At 41.0% G+C, this 19,011-nt stretch overlaps 2 protein-coding genes across 3 annotated transcripts in view; both read left to right on the top strand.

Moving 5' to 3' along the window:
• Positions 1 to 92: 92 nt before the first annotated feature.
• ccnb2 (cyclin B2) lies at positions 93 to 3,844 on the top strand. 2 transcript variants are annotated; one of them, XM_086139626.1, is made up of 8 exons: positions 93 to 231; positions 451 to 564; positions 1,202 to 1,498; positions 1,569 to 1,727; positions 2,605 to 2,841; positions 2,912 to 3,052; positions 3,114 to 3,224; positions 3,289 to 3,844. In XM_086139626.1, exons 1-8 carry the CDS (start codon positions 205 to 207, stop codon positions 3,394 to 3,396), a joined length of 1,194 nt encoding a protein of 397 aa, XP_085995752.1. In that variant the 5' UTR covers positions 93 to 204; the 3' UTR covers positions 3,397 to 3,844. The 2 variants fall into 2 exon arrangements, with proteins under 2 accessions (XP_085995752.1, XP_085995761.1); XM_086139635.1 differs by having other exon boundaries at positions 123 to 231; positions 454 to 564.
• Positions 3,845 to 11,175: 7,331 nt separating this feature from the next.
• Positions 11,176 to 19,011, top strand: part of LOC147235691 (CD82 antigen-like) — a 35,022-nt gene continuing 27,186 nt past the window's right edge. Inside the window, exon 1 of the mRNA XM_086143877.1 lies at positions 11,176 to 11,326. The gene's annotated coding sequence lies outside the window, so the exon portion shown is untranslated. The remainder of the gene's footprint in view (positions 11,327 to 19,011) is intronic.

Here is a 19,011-nt window from a genome sequence, read left to right as displayed (position 1 = left end):
ATCTACCTCTGGTCCTTAGCCAATCAAAAACATCCACGGAAATGCTTCATCCAATCGGAATCGACGGAGCGCTATTTGAAAGCAGCCTGAAGGTTTTTTTTAATGCAGCGTTGTTGTTCACAAGGAGTCGTAGTTTTTGAAGGTTTAGATTATTTTGAGGATTAGCTTTCAAGCTTTAACTTGGCATCGGCGCCAACGTTAAACATGTCTACTTTGGACGTTAATGCTGTGGTGAGTTAATGTAACCTTTCCATGGTTGACAGATTGTAGATTATAGTGCTTGAGCAACTAGCATCGCTAGTGCACACCTGCTTAGCTTTGACAAGCGTGATATCGTCTTAACCCATTCTTAAAATGCTCGGCTAAAACATTGTTATAGGTTCTGCGTCACTTGTCGCGACTTTAATCTAAATGTGATTGGCACTTATTGTCCCTTTCTCCCTTGTTCAGCAGCTGCCTGTTGGAGACAATCCAGTAAGAATGGGTAAACACGCAGCGGCAGCTCCCAGCAGAGCTGTTTTGGGAGAGCTTACCAACGTTTCCGTCGCCGCAGTGAACACAAAGGTAATGCCATCTCCATGGTAACTGTTAAATCTTTATCGTTCGGCTTATTTTAGTTGCTTGGAGTTTGTCATTTCAAGTGCTGTCTATTGTGCAATTAATACAACGGACACACAAGCACTCTACACGGGCAAATTGTCATCCCATTAAACATTAACCACATCTATGAATTACTTCATGTAAAATTTTTCAATTTGAAACCCATGCTTAACATTTAGCTTTCTTAAAGGACAATCTGCTTTACTTCGACATACTGAAGTGATACTCTTTCAATGTGCTCAAAGGTGCCTTTAGAAATGTAATACATTTAAAGTATGCCCCATATAACTGGAAATTTTCAGTTCTACTACAACACTTTTATAACCAAAGATGGGAAGAAAATTTCTGAGGTTACCTCACATGCATTATTTTAAAAGGTTTAGAAAAGTGATTTATTTGCATTAATGGGGGAAACAAAATCTCTGGACATTTAGATTTTTTTATCAAATTTCCCCCAGCTCTGTCCGAACACTTTCTTGCATTAATACCAGCTCAAGCCCCTGAAAAATGGTCTTTAACCTTAGTGAGTGGGAGCCTAAACACTAACACAGTTGATTAATTTATAAATCCCAAATGTCAAATTACTCTTTCTTTTTGCCAGAGAGGGAGACGAGATAAACCATCCCAAAAATCTGCAGTAAGGGTCTGCAAAGGGTCAGTAAAGGGAGGGTCTGCAGTACAGCTTTTCACTCCAGCGGTCCCGGTCCAGGCGCCTCAAGATCCCCTCCCTCCTTTTCCCGAGGCGTCTCCCAACGTGTCGATGAAGGAGGAAGCATTGTGCCAGGCTTTCTCCGACTCCCTGCTTTCTGTGGAGGACGTGGATGAGCAAGACGCAGACATGCCCCAGCTCTGCTCCCAATATGTCAAAGAAATCTATAAATATCTTCTTGAACTGGAGGTACTAACTTCCCAAGTCAGACCCTACTACCTGTTGGGTGGTTGGTCTTTACATCCGTGTCTTTGTGCAGGAGCAACAGGCTGTCAGAGCAAACTACATGCAGGGATATGAGATAACTGAACGCATGCGAGCTCTTCTGATTGACTGGCTGGTCCAGGTCCACTCCAGGTTTCAGCTGCTGCAGGAGACTCTGTACCTCACAGTTGGCATCCTGGATCGCTTCCTCCAGGTAGACCAGTCTGTTTTATATTAACACTTGAACTGCCAATGGGTAAACATTTACTTGCAGCTATCCCCTGAATTTTCCAAGAAGTATCAGATGGCCCACCAAATTGTTAAATTGTAAGCACAGAAATAACTATTATACCATAGAGTATCAGCAGGCTAGATATTATCAACATTGAGAATGCAGTACTTTGTGTGATTGTTATGCACCTTGGTAATGCCTGTTTTGTTTTGCTTTATCCCCTCTATTACTGTTTGATCACTCTGCTATTTAAACTACACTGCAATATGTGGAAAAAGGATGGGATACATGGCTGCAAGTCAGGCATCTAATTTTAATGAAGGAATATCAGTCCTGTCACCTGACTCGGCAACATCTCTTGGTGGCATTGGCATTCTGAGTGCTAAGAAGGAGGTCCAGTACCTCAAGGTCATGCCATCCTACCCTCTACTTGCAGGTTTTGCAGTGATCTTGATCAAAACTAATCGCAATAGAAAGATACAAATTGTCCTTTCAAGCTGTAGCTAAGTAATCAAGAAATTAACAATCTATATTAGCAAGGATTATTCTGAGGCAGTTCCTCCTTCAATGTGTGCCTGGAAGCTGTTACCAGTCAGAAGATTGGAAAGATGACATTTTGGCATGTAATTGGCACGGGGGGTTGGCAGGAAATCCAGAACATTTTTAAATACGTTTTTCTCTAGAATAACAGGAAGAATAAGAAAATGGGCCATGCACCTTTTTTTTTTAAACCAATGCATTCTATAAACAGGGAACTTTTATTCTGTTGGGTTTTTTTTGTTTGTTTTTTTTCTTCTCAGGTGTACAGTGAAACCTCAACGGTTCTTATCCAAAACACAGCCATGATCTCTTCCTGTAGGTCCAGCCAGTCTCTCGTCGGGAGCTCCAGCTGGTTGGTGTGTCAGCAATGTTGGTGGCCTGCAAGTATGAGGAGATGTACGCACCTGAGGTGGGCGACTTTGCCTACATCACAGACCATGCTTTCACAAAGTTTCAAATCCTTGAGATGGAGCAGCTGATTCTGAGGACCCTCAACTTCCAGCTTGGACGTCCTCTTCCCCTCCACTTCCTCCGACGAGCTTCCAAAGTGGCAAATGTAGGTCTTTGAAAGAAACTAAACTCATGCAAGGCAAGCGTTGTTACTGATGGAGTTATCTGTGTATCAGTCTGATGTGGAGCGACACACTCTTGCCAAGTACCTGATGGAGCTGACCCTCACAGACTACAAAATGGTACACTATCGGCCCTCTGAGATTGCAGCGGCCTCACTCTGCCTGTCTCAGATGCTGCTAGACAGCCTGCCATGGGTGAGTTGGTCGTCATTTGCCTGGGAGTCCATTAGGTCTCTTAACTGGTATCTGCCGATAGTCTCGCACACAGAAACACTACTCAACTTATGACAAGGCTCACCTGGAGCCCATCATGCAGCACATTGCCAAAAATGTAATCATGGTAAACGAGGGAAAGACAAAGTTCCAGGTGAGTTGGCCACCAAAGCATTTATACTACACAAATGCACAGGGTGACTGTAATTCCTCTGCAGGCTGTCAGGAACAAGTACTCCAGCTATAAACTGATGAAAGTCAGCCTCATCCCTCAGCTGAAGTCCTCAGTCATCAGCGACATGGCAGCTGCTGTTGCCAATCCCTGATGTCAACTGTCTTTGCCATCAGGCTTTATATTGCACTTTATTTTAGATAAAACTGGCAAAACGTCTGCTTTTTAAATTGATTTTTAGAACGTTTACTGTCATGGTGGTGGTTTGCCTTGAACTTTAGGGCCCAAATTCAGTCAGTTCTCCAATTTATGACTCTTACAAACTTCGGCAGCAAATGTGGTTCTACACTACGAATAATGCTTATTTTGTGGAAAGTGTCTGCTTTTTTATATTGTGTACAAATAGATCCCCCTTATCAGATGACAAATGCAGTCACTTTTTATTCTGCAGCTTAACTTGTAGTGTCTTTAAAATTTCACCAGTGCTACATGTAACTTCTGATAGGTGGCATATCCCCCGGGTTTGACTTGTGCAATACATTGTGGCTTTCATGGATTTTCTTGTACCTTTTGCCCATGAAATTGAATAAATTGTTTTAACTAAATGAGTGTGAGGGTTTTTTTTTTTTAAAGACCTTGTGGGAAAATTCAACTCTAAGAAGAGTTGCTACTTATGACCACCATTATGCTGAATATGCAATCTTAAGTGATGTTTCATATCTTTGAAATCAGGTTATTTTTTAAAGTAAACTCAGAATTGTAGAATTGTAAGCACTTAGAAAAAAATCCTTTAGCTATTAAAACACTCGAAGGTTTATCAAATGTCAAAATTTCCTCAAGCTAGGTACTAATGCAATTTATTCTTAGTGTTCTGCTTTTATCTTTGGCCTTCAGGGACCACCACAGCAACACAACCTTCTCCAGCTAACCCTAATCTCTGTGTTCCTCTATCAAACTACCTTCATATCCTCTCACTACATCCATAGATCTTTGGTCTTCCTCTATAAACTCTGTCTGGCAGCTCCAATTCCAGCTTCTGTCTACCAATAATCACAACCCCTCATCTGAACCAGACCAAACCATCTCAATCTGGCTTCTCTGACTTTCTCTCAAAAACATCTAACATGTGCTGTTCCTCTGACACTCATTCCTGATCCTATATTCCATGTTATTCCCAAAGAGCACCTTAGTATCTTCATCTCTGCGACCTCTGGCTCTGCCTCCTGTGTTTTCATCATTTTAACGGTTTCTTGACCATACAGCATCGCTGGTGCCACCGTTGTCTTGTACTCCTTTTATTCTGGCTGATAGTCTCACGCAGATGTTCATTCCTCTCCTTTCCAGAGCATACTTCCACCTCTAGATTTTCCTCAACCTGTTCTCTAATCTTACTACTGAGTACGATGTCATCTGCAAACCTTATGGTCCATGGAGATTCCTGTCTTAACCTCATCCGTCAGCCTGTCCATCACCACTGCAAACAAAAAGGTGCTCTGAGCTGATCTCTAATGAAGCACCACCTCGAACCTCAGCAAGCATACATGTCTTGCACCAGTCTAACATACTTCTCTGCTACTCCAGACTTCCTCATTCAGTACCAGAGTTCCTCTATTGGCACCATGTCATATTCTTTTTCTAGGTTAACAAAATGCAATGCAGCTCCCACTGGCCTTCTCTGTACTTCTCTATTCGCATTCTCAAAGAAAAGACTGCATCTGTAGTACTCTTTCTAGGCATGAAGCCATACTGCGTTTCACAAATGCTGACTTCTGCCCTGTCTAGTTTCCACAACTCTTTCCTATAACTTCATTGTATGGCTCATCAACTTTAACCCTCTGTAGTTGCTGCAATTCTGCACACCCCCTTATTCTTAAAAATGGGCACCATCACACTTCTCCATTCCTCAGGCATCTTCTCACTAAGATCCTGCTGTATAATCGAGTCAGAAACTCTACCGCTTCTAAACACTTTCATACCTCCACAGGTATATCATCAGGACCAGCTGCCCCTCCATTCTTCATCCTCTTCAATGCTTTCCTCAATTCACTTATACTAATCTCTGCTACTTTGTGGTCTACAACAGTCATCTCTTCTGCCCTTGCCTCTCTCATTTTCCACATTAATCAGCCCTTCAAAGTACACGTTCCACCTTCCCATCACTCTTCTAGCATCTGCCAATACATTTGTCTATCCTGAATCACCCAGACCTGTTGTACATCCTTTCCATCTTTATCTCTGTTTTGCCAACCTGTATAGATCATTCTCTCCCTCCTTACTGTCCAACCGAGGATATAAGTCATCGTACGCCCCGTGTTTTGCCTTTGCTACCTCTATCTTCATCTTACGCTGTATCTCTCAGTACTCCTGTCTGTTCTCTGTCGACTCAGTGTACCACTTCTTTTTAACCGCTTTCTCTGTATTACTACTCGTGCACTTCCTCATTCCACCACCAAGTCTCCTTATCTACATTCCTTCCAGATGATACGCCAAGTACTCTCCTACCTGTCTCCCTGATAACATTAGTTGTAGTTGTCCAGTCATCTGGAAGCTCTCCCTAAACATCCTGAGCCTTTTTGAACTCCTCCCTGAAAACCATACAACCCTCCTTCCCCTTTCAGCTTCCACCACTTTTGTCCTCTGCGCTGCCTTTGTCTTCTTAATCTTCCACTAAAGTCATCCTACAAACCATCACCTTTCCTCTTCTCTCTCTGCTTCCAAACATGCCTTCCTCCTCTCCTTCTTTGACTCACAGTAGCCCAATCTGGTATGAGATTATTAGGTTTGATTTGCATGTTTGGTTCTGGCAACGGTTTTATGCAGGATGCATTTATCCATGCTTGGGACAGGCTCAGGGAGACACTGGACCATGCTGCCCTGAGGCTGCATTGCAATTCATTCTAGGTGGTAATGTAAAATGGAGGCTTCCACACCTAGTACATTAGCTTAATGTCTTTGGTTCAATCTTAAACTCCATAGAAAACGTCCATAGAAAAAAAGTAGTCAACATAAGATTTTTATGGTCATCTTCTTTCGGCTTTTCCCTTCAGGGCTCGCCACAGCGAATCAGCCTTCTCCATCACACCTACCACCTTCATATCCTCTCTCGCCACGTCCATAAATCTTCTCTTTGGTCTTCCTCGAGACCTCCTGCCTGCCAGGTCCAATTCCAGAATCTGTGTACCAATATATTCACTATCCCTCCTTTTTACATGATTGAGCCATCTCAATCTGGCCTCTCTGACCTTCTCTCCAAACATCTAACATGTGCTGTTTCTTTGATAGACTCATTCCTGATCCTATCATCCTCGTCACTCCCAAAGAGAACCTTAGCATCTTCATCTCTGCGACCTCTGGCTCTGCCTCCTGTCTTTTCGTCATTGTAACTGTTTCTCGACCATACATTGCTGGTCTCACCACTGTATTGTACACCTTTACTTTCATTCTGTCTGGTAGTCTTCTCTTGCAAAGTACCCCTGACACTTTTCTCCACCCATTCCAACCTGCTTGAACTCGTCTCTTCACCTCTTTTCCACTCTCCGCTGCTCTGGACTGTTGACCCCAAGTACCTGAAATCCTCCAACTTCTTGATCTTCACCCCCTGTAACCTCACTGTTCCACCCTGGTTCCTTTCATTCACACACAATCTTTCTTGCTGAGACTAACCTTCATTCCTATCCTTTCCAGAGCATACCTCCATCTCTCTAGATATTCCTCAACCTGTTCCCTGTTCTCACTACAGATTATAATGTCATCTGCAAACATCATGGTCCATGGAGATTCCTGTCTATCAGCCTGTCCATCACCACTGCAAACAAAAAGGGGCTTAGAGCTGATCCCTGATGGAGTCCCACCTCCACCTTGTGCTTAGATTTTAAGATTTATACAGTAATTGGGAGTATTCTGATGTCAAATCACAAATTTAATAGGGCAATAACAAAATGCCAGCATTAATGATAGGTTACTGTTTGATTCTTTTTTAAAATATCCATTATAGCTTATATAAAAATATACAATAGTGGTCGAAAATTTTTCCACCTTTCAATGCTGTTCATATGTCTAAGGTCAAAGAAAAGAAACCGGTTTTAGCACACTACATTGCTGCATGTTCTATCTCTGTGCTCTTGTGTTTCTTATCTTCGTACAGTCGCCCCCTTCTCCTGGCGGACTATGCCAAACCTATAGCAGACAATACCTGTTTAATGTATTTCCTTTCATATTTTAATGTATGCCTCTACAGCAGTGTATATGTACATACATGGTTAGCCCTGGTATGACTGGTTACATGCCGTGTGTGGTAGACTGAGAATGTGTTGTCTTTCCTGTTCTGGGTGATGGGCTCTCTGACCTCTATTTTCAAACACAATTATGGCATTGAACTCAATTTTGTTGTATGGTTATACAGTGACAAAGCTTCTATTGTATATGAAGTACTTTCATTATATTCATTTTGTTTCTGTTTGTTTTTCTAAAAATCAAAGTACAAACCAAGTTTATCCTTCATATAAATCTGCTACTTCACTCTTAAAACAATTGAGGCCACTGAGCAACCATGTCAGTGCAATGACACAAGAAATGGGACTGAGGTCAGGCTTTTCTCTAGCTCTAACACTGACATTAATCCAGAGCCTCGCTCATTTGTTATAAAACCAGCAATCGAAGTTGAAACTGCCAGTCACATGCTGTGTCTGACGCCTGACCTTTGCACCAACACACAACAATCAGACATTTAGCTCTGCCTAGGATCTGTGATCCCAGCGTCATGACAGAATCACACCATTATTCCTGTGAACGTGGCACACGTTATCTTGCTCACTGACTGTATGAGCTATTGAGGCATGTAGGAGGCCATTGTTTGCCTCAGACCGACCCTGACCTCACCACCCGCCTCTCCAACAGGTCAGTCAATACTGAATGGAAGCAGGACAGTAATTCGTTGCATACAGAAAACAGACACGCCGAGGTCAGCTATCTTCTTTAATTCCAGCAATTTTTTTTTCAAAACACAGAGGTCTTCTATCTTGCATTAAAATAATTGGTCTCACATTTTTATCACTCCGCAGGTTTCAAGACCAGAGATTAATATATTTTATTCGCTCAGTTTTTGCTTTGTAGGAAGATTCATGTTTCATCATCTTAAAATAGCAGGTGCTTTGCAGATGTTCAGGACATAAGTGTGTTCAGCTTTGACTGAGGGGATTTTTGACTTGTTGCTCATTGTTTTCCTGCTTTCCTCATTTTGCTACACAAAAAGATTTTTCTTGCAGCGATTTCATCAACTGGACCATTGTTTTTTCTGTGACCAGCACATGATCCCAGACCCTAAACATTTCAACACAAATCATAAGTTTAAAAAAAAAATGTACAAGGATTAGCAAACCCAAACTTATTTTTGTATTTACCAAATATTATTGTTATATAACTCACTGTGGCTGAGAGTTAAACAAAGAATCACAACAGAATGAAGTAAGAACAAGCAGCACTGTTCTCACCATCAGCTTTGATCCCGGGCAGCTAACATACTTTTCCCAAATTTGCATTTATTGGTGATTGGAGTACAGTTGCATTGAGGGCAATGTAGCATTTGAAGACAAATATATGGCTAATTCTGATCCATCTACTGTCAAAGTGTTTCTCCTCAGCAGACCACTGGACCACCATTCTTGTAGTTTCTCAATAAACCTATGCACTGATGTTTCTATGGTTCTCAAGTAAAAGCAGCTCTTGACTTCAGTGATGGATGCATGTTTCAGAGTTCAGTACTCGGAAAAATAAAGGTGCTGGGCGAGTCACTTGTGGTCTACATCAGTTAATGGCAGTTACTAGCAATTTTCCTATGTACTGATATCCGGCCATTTAATGTTATTGGACAACCTTTTTATTTTCAACATATATTACTTTTCATAACATACTGTAATTTCTGATTGATTTTATTTGAAGGCAATCCTATTCTGGTCACAAGTGACACCCCACTGTTGAAAAATGCAACAATTTGTGTAATTTTGGGACCAACCATGGTGATCTCCAGAATGTAACCAGCCCTGGAATTTTTGTAGTCATGACTGGCAAAATCAGTGCCATCAGGAAGTCTTTATTTGAAAAATATCCACATAAAACTTGACTCCTGCAATGTTCTTCAACAGAATTAAATAAGCACAGTACCCAAAAGTGTTAACTGTTTGTTCTTTTATTTCCTTGCTGGTCAAATATAATTGAATAGCCTCACTCATTTATCAGTTTGATGTCTTTAAATGTGACTGATGAAGAGCCTCTTCATCAGAGACCTACTGTTGTTCTGAGACAGTGGGTCAGTCTGACCATTTGTCTTCTAGCAAGGACCTTTAAACTCAACTGGAAAACTCAATCAATGAAAAGAACAATGCACATCACATGATGTGTTTTATGGTTTGGTAAAGTAAAAAATAAATAAATTATCCAGTATTTATATAACTCATGAATAAAAAGATATTTGTGCATCATATTGTCTTGGAAAAAATACGTTGAAATACTTTCTCCAGAGTGTAGTGACCCCGGAATAGAAGCTATAGGCTGTTCATCTGTCACTCTGGCCCTTTGCTGATCACTGGACTGCAGGTTTGTCAAATAGGATGAGGTCCGGTGATTGATGGAGAGAGGAGGGGGTCGGGGTTGTAGTGGGAAGATGTGGATGAAGAAGAGATGGGGAAGAAGAGAAAATAGAATTAGTGTAGTGGAGCGTGGCGTCTAGAACAGTTATATCAGGAGAAGTTGGAGATAAAGCCACAACATTTGGAGTGAAAGCCTCGTTGGAGCCGTCTTTATTAAAACGTTACAATAGGGGTGGGCAAACTACGGCCCGCGGGCCACATTTGGCCCGTTGGTCTTTTTAATCTGGCCAGCCAAAGATTGGTACAGAATTCATACTTGATGTGAATGATTGGATAAATTAATGTGGGAGCTCAAACAGGAGATTATTTCATTTTTGGAGCTACTTGAGAACAATTGAGAATTTTCCTGACCTGAATAACACAGATTGGCTTTGTGATTTAGCCTTTACTGTGGACATACTGACACTCGAGTGAGCTGGACATGAAGCTACAAGGGAAAAAACGGTTTGTGCATGAAATGCGGGCAAACATCAGATCCTTCAAAACCAAGCTGGTTTTATTTTCAAGCCAAAAGTCAGACAATGTTCAGACAAATGTCAACAAATGTTTTTTTTCAATTTATTTTTTATTTCTTTTTATGTCTCGTATCTTGTGCTTACCCGACCCGTCTGTTAAATCTTAAAAGTCAACGTGGCCCCTGAGCCAAAAAGTTTGCCCACCCCTGTGTTACAGTATTGTTGTATGAATTGGTGAATGCAGTAGGACATGCTGCATCCAGAGGTGATTAAAAAGTTCAAATTCACATGTAATTCACATTTTCTTAAACCACAAAATATTTCCGAAAAATGTTGAGAGTAAACATGCCAATTGTGAATAACTTGTGATCTGGGCGTATGTGTGTGTGTTTCATCAATAAATTTTGTATTATTATTTTTTTTTCAACGTTGAAAATCATCGGTATGTCTCTTTTGATAAGAAAGCCTATAAATGACAATGCTTCAATGTTTTCAAACAAAATCTGCATATCGACAGAGCAATATCAACAATTGACATGTTGATCAGCCCCAGTAACAGAGTTCAAGGAAGTTGTCTTGGTGCCCTTAATCTTACTACTATTACTTTTTAGTTTTTATTTTGGGGAAAAAAAAATATATTACTTGAGTGATCACAAAGCAGGTTTTTTTTTATCGTTGCCCCCGATATTAATCTGTTTCCGTGCGCAGGGATTTAAGGGTTAAAACGGGGCATCGGCCCCGATAATTCCCATATCTGCCACATGGTGGGGGCCGCAGGAGGTTCCCGGCACCCTGTCCGCCTCCAACCTCACATTCTTCCGCCTGTGCCGCTTTGTTGTCCGCTCGGAGGAAGAGCAACAGCAGGAGGAGGAGGAGGAGGAGGAGAAGGAGGTCACTCAGTCCGGCCAGCACTCCGCTCAGCACGCACGGGACCCGCACTTCTCTCCGCGAACTACTTCTTCTCCGCTTTGTCGCGCAAACTCACGTAAGTAAGCGTCCGCCTGCCGCCGGGGCTGCGTGTGTGCCTCCCCCCCCCCCTCCAAGCGGGAGTCTGCAGCGTGGAAACCGCCTCTTTCGCGCAATAACTGGGGATTTGTGTGTGTGTGTGTGTATTTTTTTTTTAATTATTTCTTATCCTTGCACAAGAGGCGAAAGGGGTTCGCACATTGATCAGCAGCTCATCGATTGATTATTGTCCGCGGGAACTGTAGTTTTCTGGTGTTCGCGGTGCTTCTCTGGATTAAGACGGGTGGTGATGTGGCGCATGTGGAGATGATTCGTTTCTCCCTCTCTGTCAGTCACTTCCGCCAAATCCAAGTTAAAAGTCCTGCGGGAGCCTAATGCATGGATTGAATCTTTAAACTGTGATGTGTGCGTCTGATTTTTCAGCTCTTATAACGAAGGAAAAAAAAAATCACATGGAAATGTCAGGGAAACTTGTGTGAAACCCATCCAAGCGCTCCTTTCTTGTGTTGACTCCCTGCCTCTTTTGAACAGTAGATTTAGAGAAGGTCAGGTAAATGATGACCTGTGACAGTGACTGTGGGACCCTCAACTGTTTCTACACACACACACACACACACACACACACACACACACACACACACACACACACACAGACATGCACATCTTGTACACAGAGGAGTGCGTTACCACAGGGCCGCTCATGTCCTGCAGGGCTTCAGAATGTGAAGCCAGAATTATTTTTCATGCCAAAATGATTCAGTGTTTCCCCCTAAATATATATAAAAGTTAAAGACATCCTGATCCAAGCTGCCTCATGATGTGGGACCCCTTTTCCTACGATGGGCCGAAAGGTGACCCGGGTAAACCAGTGTCACCCTTAAAGCCCGTCATCAAGTATCCCAAACCATGACATATTTGTTTGCTGTTTTTTACATTCATATTTGGTCAGATGACCTGAGGTTGTTACTAATTCAGCAATATATCAAAATGGATCATAAGTATTAGGGAAGTCAGAAATATATATCGTTAATCAAACACTAATCAGGACATTGTGTGTAATTTACTTTTGCTTTCAATACTTTTAAAAGCATTTTTTGGCAGTACAAAGTGTTTGTGCAAAGAATGTATGATGAATGTCAGCTAATTTTTCTCCCAAAATGTCGGCAATTGTGTCGTCTCCAAAAATCCCTTCATCTGTTGCGTCTTTTTGTGACTAGAATTAGAACCAGTTCATTGTTTCAACACAAAAAAGAAGGATTCCAGCGTTACGCCTGTGAGCACTTGTTGGTTTGGTTTGTCCACCGGGACTGAACGTCTCTGCAGAATGTTAGCGCGAGACACTTTTTTTTATCCTTTTAATAGATATTTTATTTATTCATTTATTTACTTGGAAAATAATTTATTTTATCCCTACAAAATATCTTGTTTTTGCCTGTGTGATTGGGAACTGATGATTCAGACCATCATGGGACACTAAATAACCTAACTCAATAAGAGGCAAACTCACTGATGTACTTTATAAATAGAAAGTTACCAAAACATTTTGAAATTAAATGAACAAAGTTAGACCTCGGAGCCTTTCTGAGCGCACACCAGAGAAAAGAAAAGATTAGTGAGAGTCTGACCAAAGATGAACCCATGTAAAAAAATGATTTGGCCAGCATATGTACAAATCATGAAAATGAAATGTAATTGAAAAAAAAAAGCTACATTTTGCATCCTTGGTTAACACAATTTCATGGCCAGCTCTGTACACGAGTCTGGCACTTTTATTTTGAACTCTGGACCTAAAAAGTTTTAGAAGTACTGTCTTTTTTTAGGGGGGGTTCAAGCAGCAGCTACTTGGTGGTTAAACTACCAACTGACCCACAATGAAGCCTAATAAGTGGTGGAAATGTTCCAGGTCCAGCTCTCCTGCAGGGCTTTTAACTGAAGGGTGCCTCATTTTAAAGCTGTTCGTGTGTTAGTGTGTGACGGCTGGTCTGCGTTACAGATGGATATGTGGGTCACTGTAGTGTGCACTGGCGTCACAGCTCCGTCAACAGTTCTCCCCCTCTGTCGGTGAATCTTGTCCTCAACAATCAGTGGCTGTAAATCAGTTGGGCTGCAGGATTTCATTCCCGCCATGTGACCTTAATTACCTTTCCATACATCACTAACAGAGCTGCGGAATTCTACGCAGGAGCTCTCAGCTGTTGGCGGTTAAGCGTTGGATGGTTGTCAGACAAGAGACTAATGTTTGCAGAGCGGCCAGTACTAGTTTGGCCGCATTGTGGAAGTCATTGCTCTTAGACTTGTGGAGGGGCCTTGGCTATCCTGGATGATGACTTTAACCTGCCTGCATATTTGAAATATAGGAAATAGTCCTTTGAAACTGCTTGTAATCTGGAGCGAATGAAAGCCTTAGCTGTGATGATACATGCAACCTGTTTACCCTGTTCAGCGGAATTACCCCGAAGGTAATTATGGGTTTAATGCGGTTTGAACTGCTTGGCAAGCTCACGTTTCTCCCCCACGATAAACAGATTCTAAGGAGGGGTTTGTGGGCTAAACAGAGCGGGAAAGAGATAGATAAAGAGAGAGCAAAACAAAAGTAATTTCAGTGAAGTTCCTTCAACCTGTTAATAAACAAGCACATCTGCAGGTAGTCAGCATTCTTCTCAAAGTTTTCTCCCAGGAAAACCTCAAAACTAACAAGGAAGCAACTCACTGGGCTCCTTACCTGATAAAAAGCTAAAATTGAGGTATTTTAATCTCATTTTTTAACTAATTTCTGAATATTTTAGCAAATTTCTTAGTCCTTTTTTGTTTTTTAAATTCTTTGACTTTATTAATAGGTTTTAGAATGTTATTGTTAAAAGTTACAGTTTAAAGTAGAGGTAATGAGACAAAAATTGAACAAATGAACAGAAGTGTAGAAACCACATATTTATAAGCATAGTGTGAAATAATTTTGTGTATCGTGAAATAATCAATGAAAAATCTTCTAAAAAGAGTAATTTATTGTGGTTTTATGAGCAGTTATTTGAACAGATGTTTGAAATACTGATCTTAAAACAATTATTGTTTTTCTTCGATCTATAGAAGTTTTCTTTTTTTATCCAAGCAACAAATTATGTAATCAGATCAGGCCAGATAATGGATCGATCCAATGACTAAGATCATCTGCATATCTAGATCCTGATAAATCTTCTCTGGAACCACATAGCTGCTTTTTTTCTGACTAATCCAAAGGAATTCATAGCTCATCGATGAGTCTCATTGCCATGGAGACACACTTACACACTGAAGTTTATTTTGACTCAATCCCATACCCACACACACACCCACAAACACGCACACCCTCCTGCTGCCACAACTGCGCACAACAACTCCAAATGTGGTGTTCACCATTGAAAAGTCCCTGATGTTGGCATTTACTGATGATTCATCCCATTTTTATAAAATGCAAATGTGACCAGCTGCTTTAGATCATGAGTTTGCTCTGTCATGGAAAACCACATAATTTTGCATCACATCCGGTCATCTCATGGGATTTCTTTAAACTAAAAAGAATAGCAAAATGAAACTGGAAGTAAAAATATCCTCAATAATAGCAGAAATAATGGAATTGTCAAAATTGCTGGGATGGCTGTGGCTCAGTAGGTAGAATGGGCATCCCTCCAATTGGAAGTTTGGCAGTTCAAATCCTGGCCCCTCATGTAAAAATGCCAAAATGTCCTTGGGCAAGACACTGAACTCCTGACGGCCTGGTTAGCACCTCGTGTCGCAGCATTGATGTCATCAGTGTGTGTGTGTGAATGGGTGAATATGATCTACTTTGAAGTCACTGGTGTGAAAGACTCTTTAAGAATAGAAAATTAACATGATTTTCTCCGTAACTACCCGTCACTGAATCTCTACTCTCATTACTCCCAATAAAACAATGAAAAAATGTGTACAGGACAATTTGTTAAATCAACTTGAGCAAAATTGGAAAGAGACCATTTAAGTTACTCAAATAGAGGTTGCTTTCCATTTTTAATTTCCATCCTTTGGTTATGTAAGTGATTTCTTTTGTAAGAGTTTGGTATAAGAATTATTGCCAGATGTGGCCAGGGATTACTGCTGGAAACTGTAAGTCAGGGAATATTTCTTCCAGGGAAGTGATCAGCAGTCAGCGAGACTCTGATCGTAGTAATTCCTTGTTCTGGTGGCACTTTCTTGTCCAGGAGGAAACCCTGCAGCCTGTCCTCCCTCTGGTCTGGTTAGGTGCATGGGCTTTTCTGTCCAAAATGAGATGCTTTGCAGTTGTATTAGTAAATTGTTTTTTTTTTCCTTCAGTTTTAGGAGCAAACCTGTAAATGTAATACCGAAACTTGCTATGATAAGGCATGAATGGCTGATATGTGTAAACTGCAGACTGAAAATGATACACAGTAGTCACAATGGCACAATGAAGAGAACATCTGATATTGTACGCAGGAAATTATTTAGAAGAGATCATCTACAAGGCTGCAATGCCTGCTCCTCCCCTTACACCTAGGCAAATTTTAAAAAATGTGGACCGAGCGGAAGAGGGTTATTCTATCTTCGGGGAAACACCCCATTCATAACGATTGTGTGCTGATTGACATGCTGGTAAAAGTGAAAGTAAAAGTCTGAGGTGAAAATATTGCCGTTGAGTTTTCACAGGAAATGTTTTTGGTTGTTTGGATGAAAGGGGACTGCTCTGCTGAATTTTACCAATTTGAAGGTTTTATTTCCTCTTTGTTTAGAAATCCACCGACCATTTTTTAGGGTTGAAAATACCAGTTTTTGTCAGATTAGATCTTACTGCAAGTATGCGTGTTCCATTAAACAAATGACTCATTTAGATTTGTTATGGAGTTTTAAAGTATTGATGGGCCTGTTATGCTATCATCTGTTGAACAAGCAGAGAAATTAGTGCTTTAAACACTCCCTGTAGCATGTCAGTTGGAATTGCAGTGCATATTGAAAATAAATTAAGATGAATTGCAGCAACAGGGTAGTTCAAGAAGACTGCCTAAACAGTTTAAGGTCCTTTTAGGTATAAATTACCTTTGCAATGTGCTCTGCATAAGAGTCTTCCTGCCTACTCTTTTCCACCTGATCCATGTGAGGAGGGCCAGAGATATTAAACAGGTTCCTCGGTTCTGCAGCTGCTGTTGACAGCCAGGCATTTTCAGATTCTCTGTATAAGAAAAGATAGATTGGCCCTGTTCATCCCAGCAGAGAAATTTTTTGTATGTATATAGATAATTTTAATGGCAATGTTATGAAGCACTCGTCTGGCATCAGATGTCCTTTTAGTCATTTCAAAATTCCAATGTTTGCAGACAGGACACTCTTCTTGGACCACTTGGCTGGAACTTTAGCAAATTAGAGTGGTGGAACTGATAATAGTCAGAAAGTGGGTTTAGCTACAGATACAGATACAGATACAGATACAGATACAGATACAGAAGCCTATAGTATGGTAAACACATCTTTTTTTTCTCAGCATAATCTCCAAGTGCTGTTTCCTCTCTATCTGAAGTACCAGGAAGTTAAGTTCATTTCATTAGAAATGGCCATCTTGTTTTAGCCATTTATTGCATGAAGCTACGATAGTTGATATAGTCCCAAAAACCATAAAAAAATGTTTAAGGGAAATGTGTGAGGATTATACTAATAACAATTTAAGTATCAGGGCTAGATTTAGTGGCTAGGTAATTAAATTATCATCACTAGAGTCATTATCATGAATAATGTAATGTTTAAAAAAAAAAGGACATATTCCAAATATACAAAAATGATCTACACCGTTTGATGTTTAACCTAATTTTCCTCTCTTATTGAAATACCTGTAAGGTCTGGATGACGTCTGGTGCATGATGTACAGATATTTAACAAAAGCATATTTTGAAATTATATATTGTTCAAAAGCATGTAAATACTTCTCAGTTGTCAACAAAATAAAAAACGAGTAATCATTTAAACCCTCTCTCTCGCATAGCAGGTACTTTTTTATTCTTTCAGTGCATTGGGCTGTCAGTGTTTTATGTAGTTAATATATTAGTGTATCTTATGAAATCTGCGATCCCAAATATTTGTACAGAACCAAAAATCTACTATCAGTCATTCTGATGAAAAGTTCATCCTGGAATGATTGTGAAACCGAATTTCATTGGTCAACTGATGAATGCAGGGAGTCAGACAAGCTCTGGGCAAACAGCAGTTTTGGACTTCTAGTAAGGTGACACTTGTTCGTATGTGTTTTTAAAGACCTTACAAACCATGTACGTTGCTGTTTTACATGCCTCACCTTGTGGGAGTGACCCTAAACAATTTTTCCCACACTACCCCTGTCATGACTGCCCCCTCCCCACCTACCTGTCTCACTGTTGTCATGGAGACCTCCACAGCTAACACCTTCCAGCAGTTACTTTTGACAATCAACCTGTTTCTTTTGTTTTCTTTAACAAAGTAGGCGAATGTTGAATTATATGTGCTACATGTGTTGGGTTTGAAACGTATCGGCTACCAGCTTGTGAAATTAAAATTTCACAAGCTCTTTTCGCAAAAAAGAGTAAGTACATAGCGTGGCGATACATCCATACATTTTGTGTTGTGGATTAACTTGCCATAGAAGAATTTTGAGACAGTTTTTCTGACTGTAAAATAGTTCTAAAAAGCGAATTTGTAAAGCGAATTCTATTTTCATTCTTTTCTAATCTGGTACATTTGGCCACCGTGTCTTTACACCCATAGTAATTACCTGCAACTCTAGACTGCAGTCTGCAGTGAACAAATGAGTGAGTGAGTGAGATAGAAAGTGAGACTGAACACATTCAGAGTCACAGTACACCAGAAAAATATAACATAACACAGCTACTGTGTGTGTGTGTCTGTGTGTGTGTGTGTGTGTGTGTGTGTGTGTGTGTGTGTGTGTGTGTGTGTGTGTGTGTGTGTGTGTGTGTGTGTGTGTGTGTGTGTGTGTGTGTGTGTGTGTGTGTGTGTGTGTGTGTGTGTGTGTGTGTGTGTCTCCGATACAGATATCAGATGTTTCCTCCTCTTGACTATATTTACATACACTGCAGCAGGGATTTTGGCCCATGCCTCCACACAGATCTCCTCCAGATCCTCCAGGTTTCGGGGCAGTCGCTGGGCAATATGGACTTTCAGCTCCCTTCAAAGATTTTCTATTGGGTTCAGGTCTGGACGCTGGCTTGGCCACACCAGGACCTTGAGATGCTTCTTACGGAGCCACTCCATAGTTGTCCTGGCTGTGTGTTTTGGGTTGTTGTCATGCTGGAAGACCCAGCTACAATCCATCTTCAAGGCTCTTACTGAGGGAAGGAGATTGTTGGCCAAGATCTTGCGATACATGGCTCCATGTATGTAGATGCGATGCAGTCGTTCTGTCCCCTTTGCACAAAAGCATCCCCAAAGCATGATGTTTCCACCTCTATGCTTCATGGTTGGGATGGTGATCTTGGGGTTGGACTCATCCTTCTTCTTCCTCCAAACACGGCAAGTGGAGTCTATTTTCCTCTCCCCAGACCACATGACCATCTTCCATTCCTCCTCTGGATCATCCAGATGGTCACTGGCAAACTTCATACTGGCCTGGACATGTGCTGGGACCTTGCGTGCGCTGCAGAATTGTAATCCATGACGGTGTATTACTAATGGTTTTCTTCGAGACTGTGGTCCCAGCTC

Source organism: Fistularia commersonii, chromosome 3 (assembly GCF_037954325.1).
Source record: "Fistularia commersonii isolate RoL2024-O1a breed Wild chromosome 3, RoL_Fcom_v1.0, whole genome shotgun sequence".
Classification (NCBI taxonomy): domain Eukaryota; kingdom Metazoa; phylum Chordata; class Actinopteri; order Syngnathiformes; family Fistulariidae; genus Fistularia; species Fistularia commersonii.
The sequence above is the reverse complement of the archived record's forward strand: the minus strand, read 5'-3'. Positions and strand labels throughout refer to the sequence as shown.

Excerpts from the sequence above, each read along its gene's own strand:
- ccnb2 (XM_086139626.1), top strand. The coding sequence starts at position 205 with ATGTCTACTTTGGACGTTAATGCTGTG. Across the intron at positions 3,053-3,113 it reads TGCTAGACAGCCTGCCATGG|TCTCGCACACAGAAACACTA; the intron begins GTGAGTTGGTCG and ends ATCTGCCGATAG. Across the intron at positions 3,225-3,288 it reads AGGGAAAGACAAAGTTCCAG|GCTGTCAGGAACAAGTACTC; the intron begins GTGAGTTGGCCA and ends ATTCCTCTGCAG.